The sequence below is a fragment of the Triturus cristatus genome, chromosome 7, assembly GCF_964204655.1.
Source record: "Triturus cristatus chromosome 7, aTriCri1.1, whole genome shotgun sequence".
NCBI lineage: Eukaryota > Metazoa > Chordata > Amphibia > Caudata > Salamandridae > Triturus > Triturus cristatus.
In genome coordinates, this window is record NC_140590.1 from 1,175,271,637 (window position 1) to 1,175,286,102 (window position 14,466).

Consider the following 14,466-nt stretch of genomic DNA (forward strand, 5'->3'; position numbering starts at 1 on the left):
GGGGTACCAATGGCAAAATGTTAGTGCTAGTACACTAGAGGTTATTCTTGGCATATCAGACACCAGCGACATAATGCAGGTGCGTGCCTATTGGAAGTAATTCTTGTCACATGACTGACCCAGAGCAAAATGCGGGAGCTGGCATATTGGAATAAATTCTGTTCATATAGGGTATGCGTGGCACAGTGTTGTTCCTGGCACACTAGAGGTTCTTCTTGGTATATGGGGTACCATGGAAAACCGCTGGACCTGGAATATTGGAGTTAATTTTTAGCATATTGGGTATCCATCGCAAAATGCTAGGACTAGTACAACACAGTTAATTCCTGGCATTTGGTCTGCCTACAACAAAGTTCTGCAGCTGGCATATTGGAGGCAATTGATGGCTTAAGGGAGGACAGCCATGGTATAAGGGGCTTGGATGGAGGGGGCGGGAGGGGGGGAGGATGGAGGCACGAAGACAAGACAAAATGCTGGCCTGGACGTTCTATAGGTAATGTTTCACATATCGGTTACCTAATTCTGGAACTGGTATAGTGTATGAAGTTCATGGCCCAAGGGATGCCCACTTCTTATCAAGGGCCCGAAGAAATGGAATGAGACACCAGCTTGTCAATTATCTTTCCACCTCCTCCCCTAGGCTTCTAGAGGCCCATGAACAGCAGTGAATCAGTGTCCGCCAGAACACCTGCTTCAAAACCTAGTTATTCACTGCTCTTATATTAGAGCAGTGAAAATGAAACCCGTTTTTCCCAGCTGTTAAGTGGGAGTGGTGAATATCCCGGTCTGAATCTGGTGTTTTAGGTAATGGATTCCAATGGAACTTTTACACAACAGTGGATTTGCCACTTGCATATTTATAGATTCCCATGCTGTACTTCAATCAATAAGGATTTATAATCCCCAGATAGGATATCCAGGTGCTTGGTGGTCCTGGAGGCATTCAGAATTCAGTAAGTGAGGTGACGGGCTGGAGTTGCGTGGGGATGCTTTTCCAGGTCTTTGCTATGATATGGGAGAAGAAGAGTCCTCCACTTCTGCATCGATAGATGCGGGGAGTATGGGCAATTGAGAGGGAGGCAAAGCGTAGTCTTCTCAACAGTTGGTGGAAGTTCAGGCGTTGGTTAATGTAGGAAGGTCCTTGGTTGTGTGGAGCCTTGTGTGCGTGGGTCAACAGCTTGAATTGGCATCTCTTCTGTACGGGGAGGCAGTGGAGTTGCCTGAGTTGTGGTGTGATGTGCGTTCATTGGGAAAGGCCGAGGATGAGCCTGGCAGCGGCATTCTGTATGGTCTGAAGTCTCTGTAGGAGGTGTGTGGCGATTACTGCGTAGAAGGCATTGCCATAGACCAGCTGCTGGTGATGAGGGTCTGTGTCACGGTGAGCCTTGTGTGTAGGAGTAGCCACTTGAAGATCTTATGTAGCATGTACAGAGTGATGAAGTAGGAGGAGGAGACCAAGTTGATCTATGATTTCATAGTGAGCTTGTTGTCAGTGACGATTCAGAGGTTTCTGGCGTGGTTGGAGGGAGTGGGTGTCGTCTGCGTATGAAATTATATATTGACCGTGGAATCTGACGATGTTGGCCAGCGGGTCAAATATGCGCTGAAGATCGTGGGGCTGAGGGATGAACCCTGGGGGACAGGGTACATGATCTCCTTGGGTTCAGAGGTGAAAGGTGGATCCTCTGGGTTCTTCCGGTGAGGAAGGAGGTGATCCATCTGAGCGCATCCCCATGGAGGCCAATGTGGTAGAGTCTTTTGATCATCAGCGTGTGGTGGAAGGCTGCCGAGATATCGAGGAGGATCAGTGGTGCTGTTTCTCCTCAGTCAAGGAGGGCTTGGATGTCGTTGGTGGCTGCGCTCAAGGTGGCTTTGGTCTCGGTACATATTTCTGACATACATGGTTGGTCAGAAGAATGCAGGGTATTTATATCAAAACTCCTCTCTGTGATTGTCGACAGCATGTGTGCCCAGAATGAGAGTCCAGTTTGATGTTAGAAGATGACCCTCTATGCCATATATATTTGCACCATCTTTCGATTGTTCTTCTCCACCAGCCTGTCATTTCTCTGACCAGCGGGACAATCACAGGAGTTGAGCGCGGAAGATATTCTGGAGAACAAGCAGCTGGAGATTTTGCCTCACTGTTGTGATTTGGGACTATTTGAGAAATTAACAATTTACAGATCATATAATAATTAATAAAAATTCTCGAAAATTCGGGTATCTGATGGCTGGAAAAAGCATTCACTACGAACAACTTTTGTATTTAAGTTTTGTTAAGGGTGCAAAATATGGTTACGGAGGGTGGATAGCCACCGATTATAAAACCGATGTTTACCTTGTGACCATCAACCTCCCCAACATGACCCCCCACACACACTTGCGCATACGCACATTCACACACACACACAAAAGGCACACACACACACACACAAAAGGCACACACACATAAACAAATGTACACACCCACACCTCCACACACACACAAACACATGTCCACCCAAAATCACATAAACACACACAAAACACACCAGAAAAGAGAATGTATGAGTCTCCAACTCTCTCAACTTTACTCACATCCTGTATATCCCTACAGAGCACATAGGCGTATATAGATCTTTTCTGATGTTCCCTCATGCCTCATGCTCCGCCCTTCCTATCCCCAGTCGCCAGAGCAACCTGGTCCTTCTGTAAAATGTGTGGAGGGGATTCATCATAATAACACACAAGCCTTGATCATGTTTAGACTTTGACATTTTCGTAGCCTCAATGGTAAAACCTGTCTGCCTGAGTGGGAGTGAGCCGGATGTCTGGTTCCCCTGTTTGAAGGGACCATTGCTGCTGATCAGGACCCTGGGTAGGCAGGGGACTCCCCCAGCTGGATGAAAGTAATTTCCTTTTTGATTTCTGCATGAATGTGCACACTTGCACTCCCCCCTCTCATCCTCCCTGGAGCAGTTACATATTCGAGGGGAGTCTTCATGCTCACCTGGAGGTGCTGGCGATGGGTGCCCCAAACACCTCCCTTTGGGTGGACCACATGCCACTGGGTGGCTGTAGGTCATGGGCCACGAACCGCAGTGAGAGTGATATCTCCACCTAGAATTGTAGAGATAGAGGAAGAAAAGGAAGTTACCTGTGAGTGACATCAGCAAATGAACCCAGCTGTCAAGATGGCTCGGATAGTTAAGCGCAAACAAGCACCAGGTGCAGATGGAAGTGCCTGGCAGTCTCATCAGGGCTATGAAGCGCTACTGAAGTGCTACAGTACAGTACAATACAATGCAGTTTCCTGTCATCAACAATCCAGCCTTCCATCCCATTATATTGGGTATTAGCAACACCGGAAGTGGGGTATGAAGGCTATATAGTGCAATATGAACTGGATGTTTCAGGAAATTGGCACAGGGGCACAGAGCCTGGCACCCCTGTGCTAGATTGCCCAAGGAGACTGGGCATCATTACAGAGCCTGTTACCTCTAGGACTGGATATGCTCAGGTGTTAGAGACAAGGCCACAGTGTGTCAATTCCAGGACTAGCCGGACCCAGAGGTCTGTTGGAAGAATCCCCTGCCTCCAGGGCTTGACTGGCCGGAAATGACCTTTAGAACAGGATGGTTATAAGGCTTCAATGTGGGATGCAAAGCCTGCAACCTCTCATGCTAAGTGGCTTAGGGGTTCCCTGAGGGGACTGAAGGTCAACACCCCAGGACTAAACGACAAAGGGGTGGGCACAGAAAAGCAGACCCTGATGGACTCAGCTTCAGGGTACATGACCTATAACCCCTGGCGCTAATGGAATGGGTGAAGCGATCCAGAGCAGGGCCCTTCTAGAGCAGGGTGGGATCAGGGAATGAGCGCAAGGATACAGAGCTTGGCGTCCATGTGGCAGGACCGACTGAAGCACACACAGTTCTCACCCCACTGAGATCCAGGGTCATCTCGCTCCACTCCGTGGGCTGCAGTTCCTGGGGGTCCAGCTGTAGCAAAGAGAGGAGAGAGCGAGAGAAGCAGTGAGGGGGCGACCAGAAGAATGTTCCAGAAGAGCAGCAGAGCACCCAGGCCCCCAGAACCTGTCTGAGGCTGCAGGTCACATTAACCACCACCACTGAATGTGAACCAACAGATCCATTTTAAAAACACGCCTTTTAAGGCTTTTAAAAACATATTCCATTGTTGTGACATATACAACCAATGATCTATACAACCAATAATTTACAGATGTGAAATGCCAGGAAAGGGAATTGTTATTTACAGAGCGGTGCTGTTTTTTTTTATGTAAGCCCTTAAACATTTGTTTTTGCATTTTAACTAATTAAATGTCTTTTTATTTATTTTCTTGTTTGATTTCTTTTTTACATAAATTAGTCAGTCTTGGATGGGCAGGTTTATGGGATCTTGTGATGTTTTTTCGTCTGATTTTGAAGTGGGTGTTAATGGAAAAACTACAGGTTTCTGGAAGAAGTGACCAGTCTGGGGGAGAATCCAGCATGGCAACCATCCCCTTAGAGACAGTGTCGGTAACAAATTCAACAGGTGAAACCTTGTCCAAATTTAGGGTGTGGTTTAGAGTTTGGCAGGCAGATTAGTCCATCACAAACATGACAGATATTCCGTCTGCCTTATTACAATTGCCATAGAATCTAATGACTTTTTAATAATTCTGACGAGCCATCCGTCATGTTTGTGTGACGGAGTAACACGTCCGCCAATCTTTAAACCAGGCCCTTATTACTGTCTTCAGAAACTAGAGCGTTAACTGTTACCAAACAATTCTATATCAGACCTCTCGTCTGCAAAACAAGAGCCAACACAAGTGTTCATTAAAATAATGTTTTTTAATTGATTAGCAATTTTTTTAACACAAAAGAGACACTGCAATTAGAAACAACATTGTTAGAAATTGGGTTGTTGGTTGACTGTAGTATGAGCCCTAGTCAAGCAGCAACCACAAGCCTAGTCAGGGTAAAAAGCAGGTAAACCCTAAATTAACCTGTGCCCACCCTCTGGTAGCTTGGCACAGAGCAGAAAGGCTTAATTCTAGAGGCAATGTGTAAAGGATTTGTGCAACAATTTAAACAGTGAAGCAGTGAAAACATCAAACATTCCCCACAAGGTTAGAAAAATAGAGCCTAATTTAATAAATAAAACAAGATCAAAACAACAAAAATCCAATCGGTAGAACCGGAGATATTAAATTTCAAAGTTTTAAAGTAAAACTCGGTCTTCATGAGGCGCGGTCCAATCCACGCAACAGCGGCGATGCATCAGTACTGCTCGGGGATGTGTCACTCCGCTGATGAGATGTGTCGCTTCCACTGAGGGATGCGTCACTCGGCAGAGAAGATGTGGCTGTTCCACTGCCTAGCACCTTAGGCCCACTTCAAAGGGTCCATGACTGGGGTGGCACTACTTGGCAGGGTAGACTCACAGATGGTAGAGTCTAGGTGAAGGGGTTGGAAGTCTTTTATGTCCCTGAGACTTCAGGCCAGGAGGTAGCCCTTGGATCTCTCTGGATTCTGGTGTCAAATGATGCAGATCCAGTTCTTCTTGCCCAGGCAAGAGGGCAGGGGGCCAGCAGGTCAGCACACCAAAGCAGGAGTCAAACAAAGTAGCGATCCAGCAGAGTGGAAGTCCTTCAGCAGCACAACAATCCTTCTTCCTGGCAGAGTATCCACAGGTCCAGAAATGTACTGAAGTAGTAGTGTCTGAGGTCCAGTACTGATACCCAATGGTATCTTTGAAGTGGGAGAGACTTCTAAGACAGGCCTTTGAAGTGTACAGAGGTCCTCCGTTCATGCCCTGGCTCAAGACTCACTACAGGAGGTATGCAGCCCTTTGTGTGGGAACAGGACATAGCCTATTCAGGTGTAAGTGGAGCTGAGTCACACTCCTCCCTCCCATCCTGGCAGGATGGCCCATCAAGTCACATATAAGCTCCCATTGTTTGTGGCTGTCTAGGTGGAAGACACAAAGCCCAGCTGCCACCCACCCCAGACGTGATCAGAGACAGGCAACATAAACCAAATGGCTAAAGTAAAAAAATACCAACTTTCTAAGAGTTCAATTCCTAAACTGGGGAATGGGCCCCCAATAAGCCAATAAGGCTAGGCCACTTCAAATACTACCAAAATACCAAGATGCCAATGCTGACTCTGAAACTCCGAACCTCAACTTTTGTTCATGGTCATTTTATTTAATAACTTTTTAAAGAGCCTTGTTAAGTTCTAATTTTTTTTTCTTTGCAATAATTTAAACACAGTAACCATAAACACAATGTGCATTGAAATACACAAAACATATAATGTAACCATCTGCACATTACATCACATTGTCACACAACACAAAACAATAAAAAAAACAAATCATTACAAAACCACAGAGTGCTAAACAGACCTCAGTGCCAGTGCCCTGAGCCTTTAACATGTCTGTTTGATTGGCTTATGCCTAATTGGCAGAAGCTAACTTACTGATAAACACCTAGTATATGGTACCAGTGGTACCCAGGGCTTGTAAGTTAAAGTTTCCCACCTGGGACTGCAGCTCTCATTGTTCTACCCAGAGTATGACAAGGTAAAACATGGCTTTCAGTCTGCCACTGCAGACCGGAAGGCCAATTTAAAACTGCTAGCTCAACTTTGCCATTTTAATCAATGGCAAAGCCCAAACTCCCTTTCTAATATGTGTAGGTCCCCCCTACAGCGGGCCTTTTGAGTCCTAAGGCAGGGTGCAGCATGTAAGAAAAGTAGAATATGTGTTTAACCCGTAATTGTCGTTTTTACTGGGAGAGAGACTGGATGCCCGACTGGCAAGTACAGAGTTACACACTTAACACCTCAGCTGTGCTAACTTCTGAATGGGACTACCAAAGTTGATACTTCAAGGTATCAAACAACTCGTTACATTAAGCCCGACTTAGAGCCCAAGTCGAAATAATGTAACTGGTTGTCATATGCAGCTTTTAGAAAGTTGCCACTCTTTTGCCAAGTTCTCCAGTGGCCATTTGCTGAGGCTGGCCACGAGACAGTCTTCTGCCCACCTGAGTAGATGTGGCAGTGACTCCCAGGGCAGGTAACAGCAGAGGCCTGCCATTAGAGGAGGTGTTACCTCCTCTTGGCAGGAAGCCCCACGCTGTGTTGGTCCAGAAGGAGAGCTTCAAAGGGGAAGTTCCCTTTGTAGGGCATAGGGTGAACCCATTAGCGAGGGGATACTTTTTTGTTTGGGTGGACAGGTTGGCGTTGGGGACAGAGAAGGGGAAACACTAGCCAAACTGTTTTTTCTATGGGTGTGTAGCCCACAGGTAGCCACATCTCTGCGGTGGACTACCAAGCTTCACACACCAAAAGAGGGGTCCGAACATCTTGGAAGTGGGCTGAATAGAGCACTCTGAGATAGATAGATGCCACACATCACAGGAAGTCGTCATCAGGAGGGAGGGAGCATGGTAGCTCACTGGCAATCTCTCCTGGGCCACTTTCTGGGCATAAAAGGGGCCCCCCTGGCACCAAGAACTCAAATCTCCCTTGACTGGAAGATGCAGACCGAAGAAGGACTGCCCTGCCGACCCTAGAACTGGCAAAGAAGAGGCTGCACCAGAGTTGGACTGCACCTACTGCTCCTTGGGCTAGCAAAGGAAAGGACTTTGTCTGTTGGGCCCAGCTCATTGAGAAGTCGTCCTGCGAGCTTAGCCAGAAGCAGAGACTCCAAGAGTCAGTGGACTGATTTCCTGCTAGAAACATAGGGCCACAAAAGCTGGAAACTGCTGTAGCCCCTGTGCCGGACGGGGAAACAGCCTTTACAATGTGGGCCGAGCCATGTGTGCCATTTCCCCACAAGCACAGCCACGCTTTCCTGAACCACGCATCTGCCTTAACTACGCATATGCGTGGTTAAGGCAGATATCAGTCTAGTGTTCAGATGGGCAGGGAGAAGAAGCGGAAGCATCGGAACAGGAAGCTCCAGATAAGGACAGGTAAGTGGGGCTGGGCCAGGTTTGCGGGTGGGTAGTTTTTAGGGGTTGGACAGTTTTAGGGGCTCAGGGCGGGTAGGTTTTGGAAGAGGGCAGGGTCCTTGAACTCAGGGTGGGGAGGGGGTTCGGGTAGTTTTAAGGGCTAGGGCTGGGTTTGGGGGGAGTTTTTAGGAGTGGGGGATTTTGGGCTCAGGGCAGGGGGGGCTGGGTAGTTTATTTAATGGGGGCAGGGTTTTAGGCCTCAGGGCAGAGGAAGGGGGACCGGTAATTTTAAGGACAGTGTGGGTTAGTTTTATGGCTCAGGGTGGGGGGACTGGTGTCAGGGTAGTTTTTGGTGGGGTGCAGGGTTTTAGGAATGCATGCCTCAGTCATACAACGGCCGAGCAATGGTAGCCCTATGGTGACTGGACTTCTGCTGCACCGAGAGGACTCAGAGGACATCGACCCGTGAGGTCAGAATCACCTCACCAGGACTGTGGAACGAGGAGTAGCCCCCAGGAAGACCCCCTTGAACTGCACAGCATCTTGAGCATACTTGGGCATCTTCAGGATCATGAATCCTTTGCATCAGGTCCACTGCATAGAAGTCAAAGGCAAGGGGCCACTGGCGCTGGAACTGGACTGAAGGCAGCTTTTCTTAAGGAGGTAACTGTTCTGTTGGACCTTGCTGGTCCCCTTTACTGGCTCTCTGTTGTAGTTGGTTGCCCAAAGTAACTCTAAGTAACCACATTCTACTCTGACAAAGTTTTCCTCAAAAAAGGTTCTTAGTGTCAAATTTGGTGAATTTGCCAATGCGTGTTTGCAGTTAAGTGATTACAAGTCTTGATTTAGTGTTTCTTGTCAAATCTACGTTTCCTGTATCCTCTGGTGGCTCTTTTTAGTTTTGATGTCCATAAGTTCATAACAATATAATCTATTTTTATAAGCTGGTGTTGGATTTCTTGAATGTCGAGTTTCTTTCTTCTGCCATTGTTTTGGTGCTATTTAAATGCATTACACTTCTTCCTGTGGGTAAGCCTGACTGCTAAGAACCACTGCTACCCAAGGTTAATAAACAAAAGTTGACTAGTGCTAAAGGGGTTGGAAGAGCATGACACAGTGAGGTCACACAACCACACCATATAATACACCCCATTTCTTCACAGGTAATGACAGCAGGATGGTAGCAGAACGACAGCGCATCAGAAATGTCCAGTCATACAGTTCTTTCTCCGGTCTGCCCACTGTCAAACATGTGTCACAGGAATTCCACTGTTCGGTGCAGTCAATAAGCAAAGATTTGCTATTACAAATCCAGTAAAAGGGTTCCTTCCAAAACGATGGGGAGAGTCTGATTCAGCGGCGTAGTGTGGGTTGCCAGCACCCGCGGCAAGGCAGGTATCCTTCCACTTTTCTTTTTAAATTTTGCACCCCTAAGAATGCCCCTGTGCCCCTAAGAATTTTGCGCCAGGAGCAACCACCCCTGTAGCCCCGCCCACGCTACACCACTGGTGTGACTGGCTGGATTCCTGCATAATTTGAGCACTGCCACAGCTCTATCACATCTTGAAACTGTACTCGAAGCTGCATCGTTTGGTAAGTTTATGTGTAGGTATTTATTTTTTATGTTGGTGATTGATAGGTTTTCAGTCCCAGCCTCCCCAAGGAAGAAATGGCCACAACAGCACAAAAGACTGCTTTGGCCCATAGATGTTACAAATTGGAGGCCTCTCGTGAAAGACGCCAGGCCACTGTCGCTCGAAGCAGCCATGCTTTGCACATTTAGTCATTATTGTACCTGTAGGGACAACCTATTGCATTGTTGCAACAGGAGTGGTGGAAGGGGCAGGAAGTAACAATGAAGTTCACATCTACAGGCTCCACATGAGTGTTTCATTGCTGTGTACCTTACTGAAGCGCATCGTTGTGAAAGCATGGCACACTGGGACTTTTTAAGGAACATTGAAGTAGGCCTCATATCATTGGTTGGGATCCCTGGGAGGACTTAATAGGAGGATTTTACAAGCCTGTGTTAATCACTTAAAACACCAACTAAAAATACATCACCCCTAATTACAATGAAACTACACTATCAGTTAAAATCTACAGCAACACAACAGACCAACACAAGACCTACACTCACAAGACCACCTATATCTACTGGACCACCCATACCCTACATCTGTACTCAACATACGCTACCACCTACACTCTACACCACCTATTCCCACATGATCTCTGGCACACCACTGCCTGCATCACACATACCCTGCACCGGAGGCCATACCACCACCTTTAACCTACAGTGCACACCACCATTTATAGTAGACACAACAACCCACAACTCCATAACACCAACTACACCGTATACTCCCATTTATGCAATTGTTTACCAGCACTGTATACTACACCTCCACCCACACCTTTAAAAATATCTACTCCATCGTCTGCATCCTACCACATCATTAGTTCCCTACCAGCACCCACTTAATTGCCTATGTCCCCCAGAGCATGTTTCTTCCTCTCCTTCACTCCACAGGGTTGATTGTGTACCACGTGGCATCATAAGTAGACAGCTTCTTTGTCATGTGCTTAACTGCATCCCTTCATCAGAGCATGCGGCCTGGAGCAGGCATTACCACCTCCTGCACATTTTGCATCCTTATTTTTACTTATAAGGCTGCACACAACCATAATGTATCTCATACCCTACACAATACTCCACCTACCCCTTACACTACCACCTATAGCCTATAGCCCCAAAATGCATCCATACATCCTGCAACATCACTGACACTTTTCATATGCAATTATGCCACCACTTACACCATCGCCTATGCCCCACTATGCACCACACCCTCACCTTCATCCTCACGATCTACCCCAACACCATCTGCACACAACACCATCATCTCTATCATACACCAACACATATAATCTCTTGCACACCCCCTACTCTCACCACCATAAGTTAGACAGTGCACCACCACCTCCCACCTTCATCACCAATCAACTTCTTACTCATCTTCACCTGTACGACCATCTACACTCTACAGCTACAAACGAGTATGATCGTGAGCAAATACACCCACAACACCACCTACAACATACACCACCAACTACACCATCACCTACATCGACACCTACAGAATCTACCCCATAACCAACAACAATTTACTCCTGTACTCACACAGGTTTACACTACACCACTGCGCTCACTACCTACAACACCACCTATATCTTACACCACCAACTACACCTTATACCTAAACCCACTACCATTGCATTCATCACCTGCTCTCCAACAAACATTATAAAATCACATTACCCAAGATCACCCGAGCTACAATTCATCCTACATGACCAACGACACTGCTAGCTACACTGCCACCTACACCACTTCCTCAAGAACCACCCCAAACACCAGTACCTACGTCTGATACACAAATTTACACCTCCACCTTACACCACATGCACACACTACACCACCACCTATGCTTAACATTTACACCACTACATATACTCAACACCTCCATCTCCATTACCTACACCAGGCACCTTTCTCAATCATCACCAACAACAAATTTACCACATATACCAGTAAAAACACCAGCATACTTCACCTTGATCCTAATTCCCCTACACTACCCCTGCACCACCATCTACAACCTACGCCACCGACACTTACACCTTAACTAGACAGCTTGCCCTGTACACCACCTCAGTACATCCCGACAAAACATGCAGCTATGCATACTCCACATACTCAACCACTCACAATCCCACATATGTCAGTAAATACACTGACACACACACACTTTTCAAAAACTGAGTACCCTAAAAGCTGATCTAAGGGCCTGATTACGATGGAGGTGGGACCGCCACAATCAGGCCATCGGTGGCGGGCCCACCGTCATCTGCACCTGCAGGTCCGCCCACCGCATTCCGATGGCGGGCGGGCGGATGGTGCTGTGGCAGAGAGACTGTCCGCCACGCATCCAACGGGCTCAAGGAGTCCGTTGCACCGTCGGAGGGACTGTAATCCCTATAATAGGGTCAGTGCCTGCTCAGGCACCGCCGCAGGGATTACAATGCTCCTTTCCACCGGACGTTTCATGGCGATTAGCTCACCATGAAAAGGCAGGAGGAAAGTGACTTTGGGGCCCCCCCCAGCGGGCTCCTCTTTCCCCCTGGCCCTCCGCTATGGGTCCTGGGGGGGGGGGGGCACCTATGGTGCCCCCCTAAATATCGCTGCACCATGCGGCAGGCACTGCATGGTGCCTGCCACTTAGTGCAGGGATGTTTAAAATGTGCTTTTCCCTATTATGGCATGTGCTGCAGCTCACAGCACACACCGCAATACAAAAAAAACGCATTGCAACCGCCATAAAGGCGGTCGCACACTAATGCACCCAGCAGGACCTCCGACTCCTAGTCGGGCGGTCCTGATTCCGTGTTGGTACGCCAGACATCATAGTCAGGCCCTTAGTCACCAGCGCCTTGGAGGCCTATTGTGCAGTTTCCCACAAAAGTTCATAGCTACTTCCTTGTTGGCTCCATATCCTCTTAAATACTCCTTCGGCTTCCGTACAATGCTTTTCAAATGTGCCCTGAAGGAGGTATTCATTTCCATGTATCTAATTATCTAAATGTGAGAAACGTGTTAAAAGAAGCCTGCACTTCGCAAACCTTTCCGTGAAGTGATCTCACGTTGTACTGATATAGTTATTTTAATGTGGCGCAACATTTAATAGACTGTAGCTGACATTTAATCCCTTGCCCACTCCCAGCTACACCCCGATTGTCTGTTCATTTGTTTCTGATTTAGGAATATGTAGAAGGCAAAGCCCAACATACGACAGCCTGAGATTAAAACTGGAGGGGTTTTATCAAATACCAAGATACACATTCAAGAACCACCCCTTTTAAATATCTTCCATGCCCACCAATGGCTTCGTCACATCTGAGCTAAAAAGACTCTTATGTTACATCATCAGCCCTGAACCCCAGGTTTACACTGTTGTAGCTCTTCAACACCAGGCCCGACACACACACATTTTGTATATCTTTAGCACACTTCTGTTTTTTAGATCAATTTTAGTTGCACCATTTCCCTGTCACAGTGGTTTTGTTTTTTAGCTTCTTGATTTAGCCTTTTTTCTGTACACTCTTTCCCATAAATGTGAGGGAAGCTCACACTACTGTGTGTTTAGGGAAGTATGAAATGCTGTCACAGTTGCTCAACCTGTTCGGTGTGTTTGTAAAACTTGGGGTAGCCTTACTACTACACAAAATGGAAAACTCTGGTTGTGCCACATTTTAATTGCATTTGTTTTCGTGTGTCCATAGACCTAATATTGGAATGTGAATGCCTTCCATTGAAACATAAAGCATGCATCACTATAAAGAAATGCGAAGATGCTTTGTCAAAAAGTTATACAGAACGTTTTAACAATTAATCCAAACTCTTTGTAAAGTTACCCATGTTGATTAGGAATTTTTTTTAAACAAATATCACTTTTTTTTAAATGTCGATTTAAATGTATAACCAAAGTTATGTTTATTTGTCTAAATGTTTACACATTCTAAACAACGATCTTAACAATTCAAAATGTCCTCTCTAACGTTCCAACTTTAAAAAATTGTGTTTGCTTGCCGTAATCTACGTTTATTTATTTATTTTGACAACATTTTAAAACGTTGAGGATGAGGAAAATATAGAACTTGTTTTGTGTCATTTAACAATGAAGCAAAATTCAGAGGTATGCATTTATTTTAAAAAAAAGGCCCGACTCTAAAACATTTATGTAAAAAACTCACGAGTCTTAGCAAAAGTTAAGAATACTTTTGTAATGTTAACAAACTAGTAACTATTTAAATAGTTGGGATTGTAGTTATGTAGTAATTGCTAGCAGATACGTCCCACTATTCCTAACTTTGAACAAACAAATCTAAAATTATTAGCCTTAGTGAATAGCATTTATACAACAGAAAGGATACTTGTGAAAAAGCAATATCTGAAATACTTCAAAAAACAACGGCAATATTTTGAAAAAAATTATTTTTGTTCATATTTCACTTCTCTACAGTATTTATATCCAAGGGAATATTTAAATGCATCTCGCACTCTCCATTCTGTAGAGATAGCATTTTGTAAATGTTCACAATAAGCTATCACTGCCAAGTGCTCTCTTTATCCTGTACTGCACACATCTCTACACTATCTCCCTTCTTGCCCTGTTGTATGCTGCTCTCATACCATTCTCCACCCATCTGAGCCCACTACTGTGGGAATGGTCATTCATCTTAGATGAGACTTCTATGCTCTCCTACTAAAGGTTGCCATTGTAAGGTTTTCTCAATGTAGTGTTTTAATGTTGTAAAATATTGATCTAATACCATTGGGGTGGAGTGGCTAGCTCTGACATGGCATACTTTGATGGGAATAATACCTGAGATGGACAGGGAGAGCTTGGCATGTAGCTGGCTTTGTCTTAAGCATCCAGGCCTTTCCT

At 45.9% G+C, this 14,466-nt stretch overlaps 1 protein-coding gene across 2 annotated transcripts in view; it reads right to left on the reverse strand.

The window, feature by feature from the left end:
• The window catches only part of LOC146811369 (active breakpoint cluster region-related protein-like), a 220,913-nt gene that overhangs the window by 43,491 nt on the left and 162,956 nt on the right, over positions 1-14,466 (reverse strand). For both annotated transcript variants that reach the window (XM_085618487.1, XM_085618486.1), the window contains 2 exons: positions 3,924-3,983; positions 2,993-3,102 (listed from right to left, as the gene is read on the reverse strand). In XM_085618487.1, coding sequence (XP_085474613.1) covers positions 2,993-3,102; positions 3,924-3,983 — 170 coding nt within the window. The remainder of the gene's footprint in view (positions 1-2,992; positions 3,103-3,923; positions 3,984-14,466) is intronic.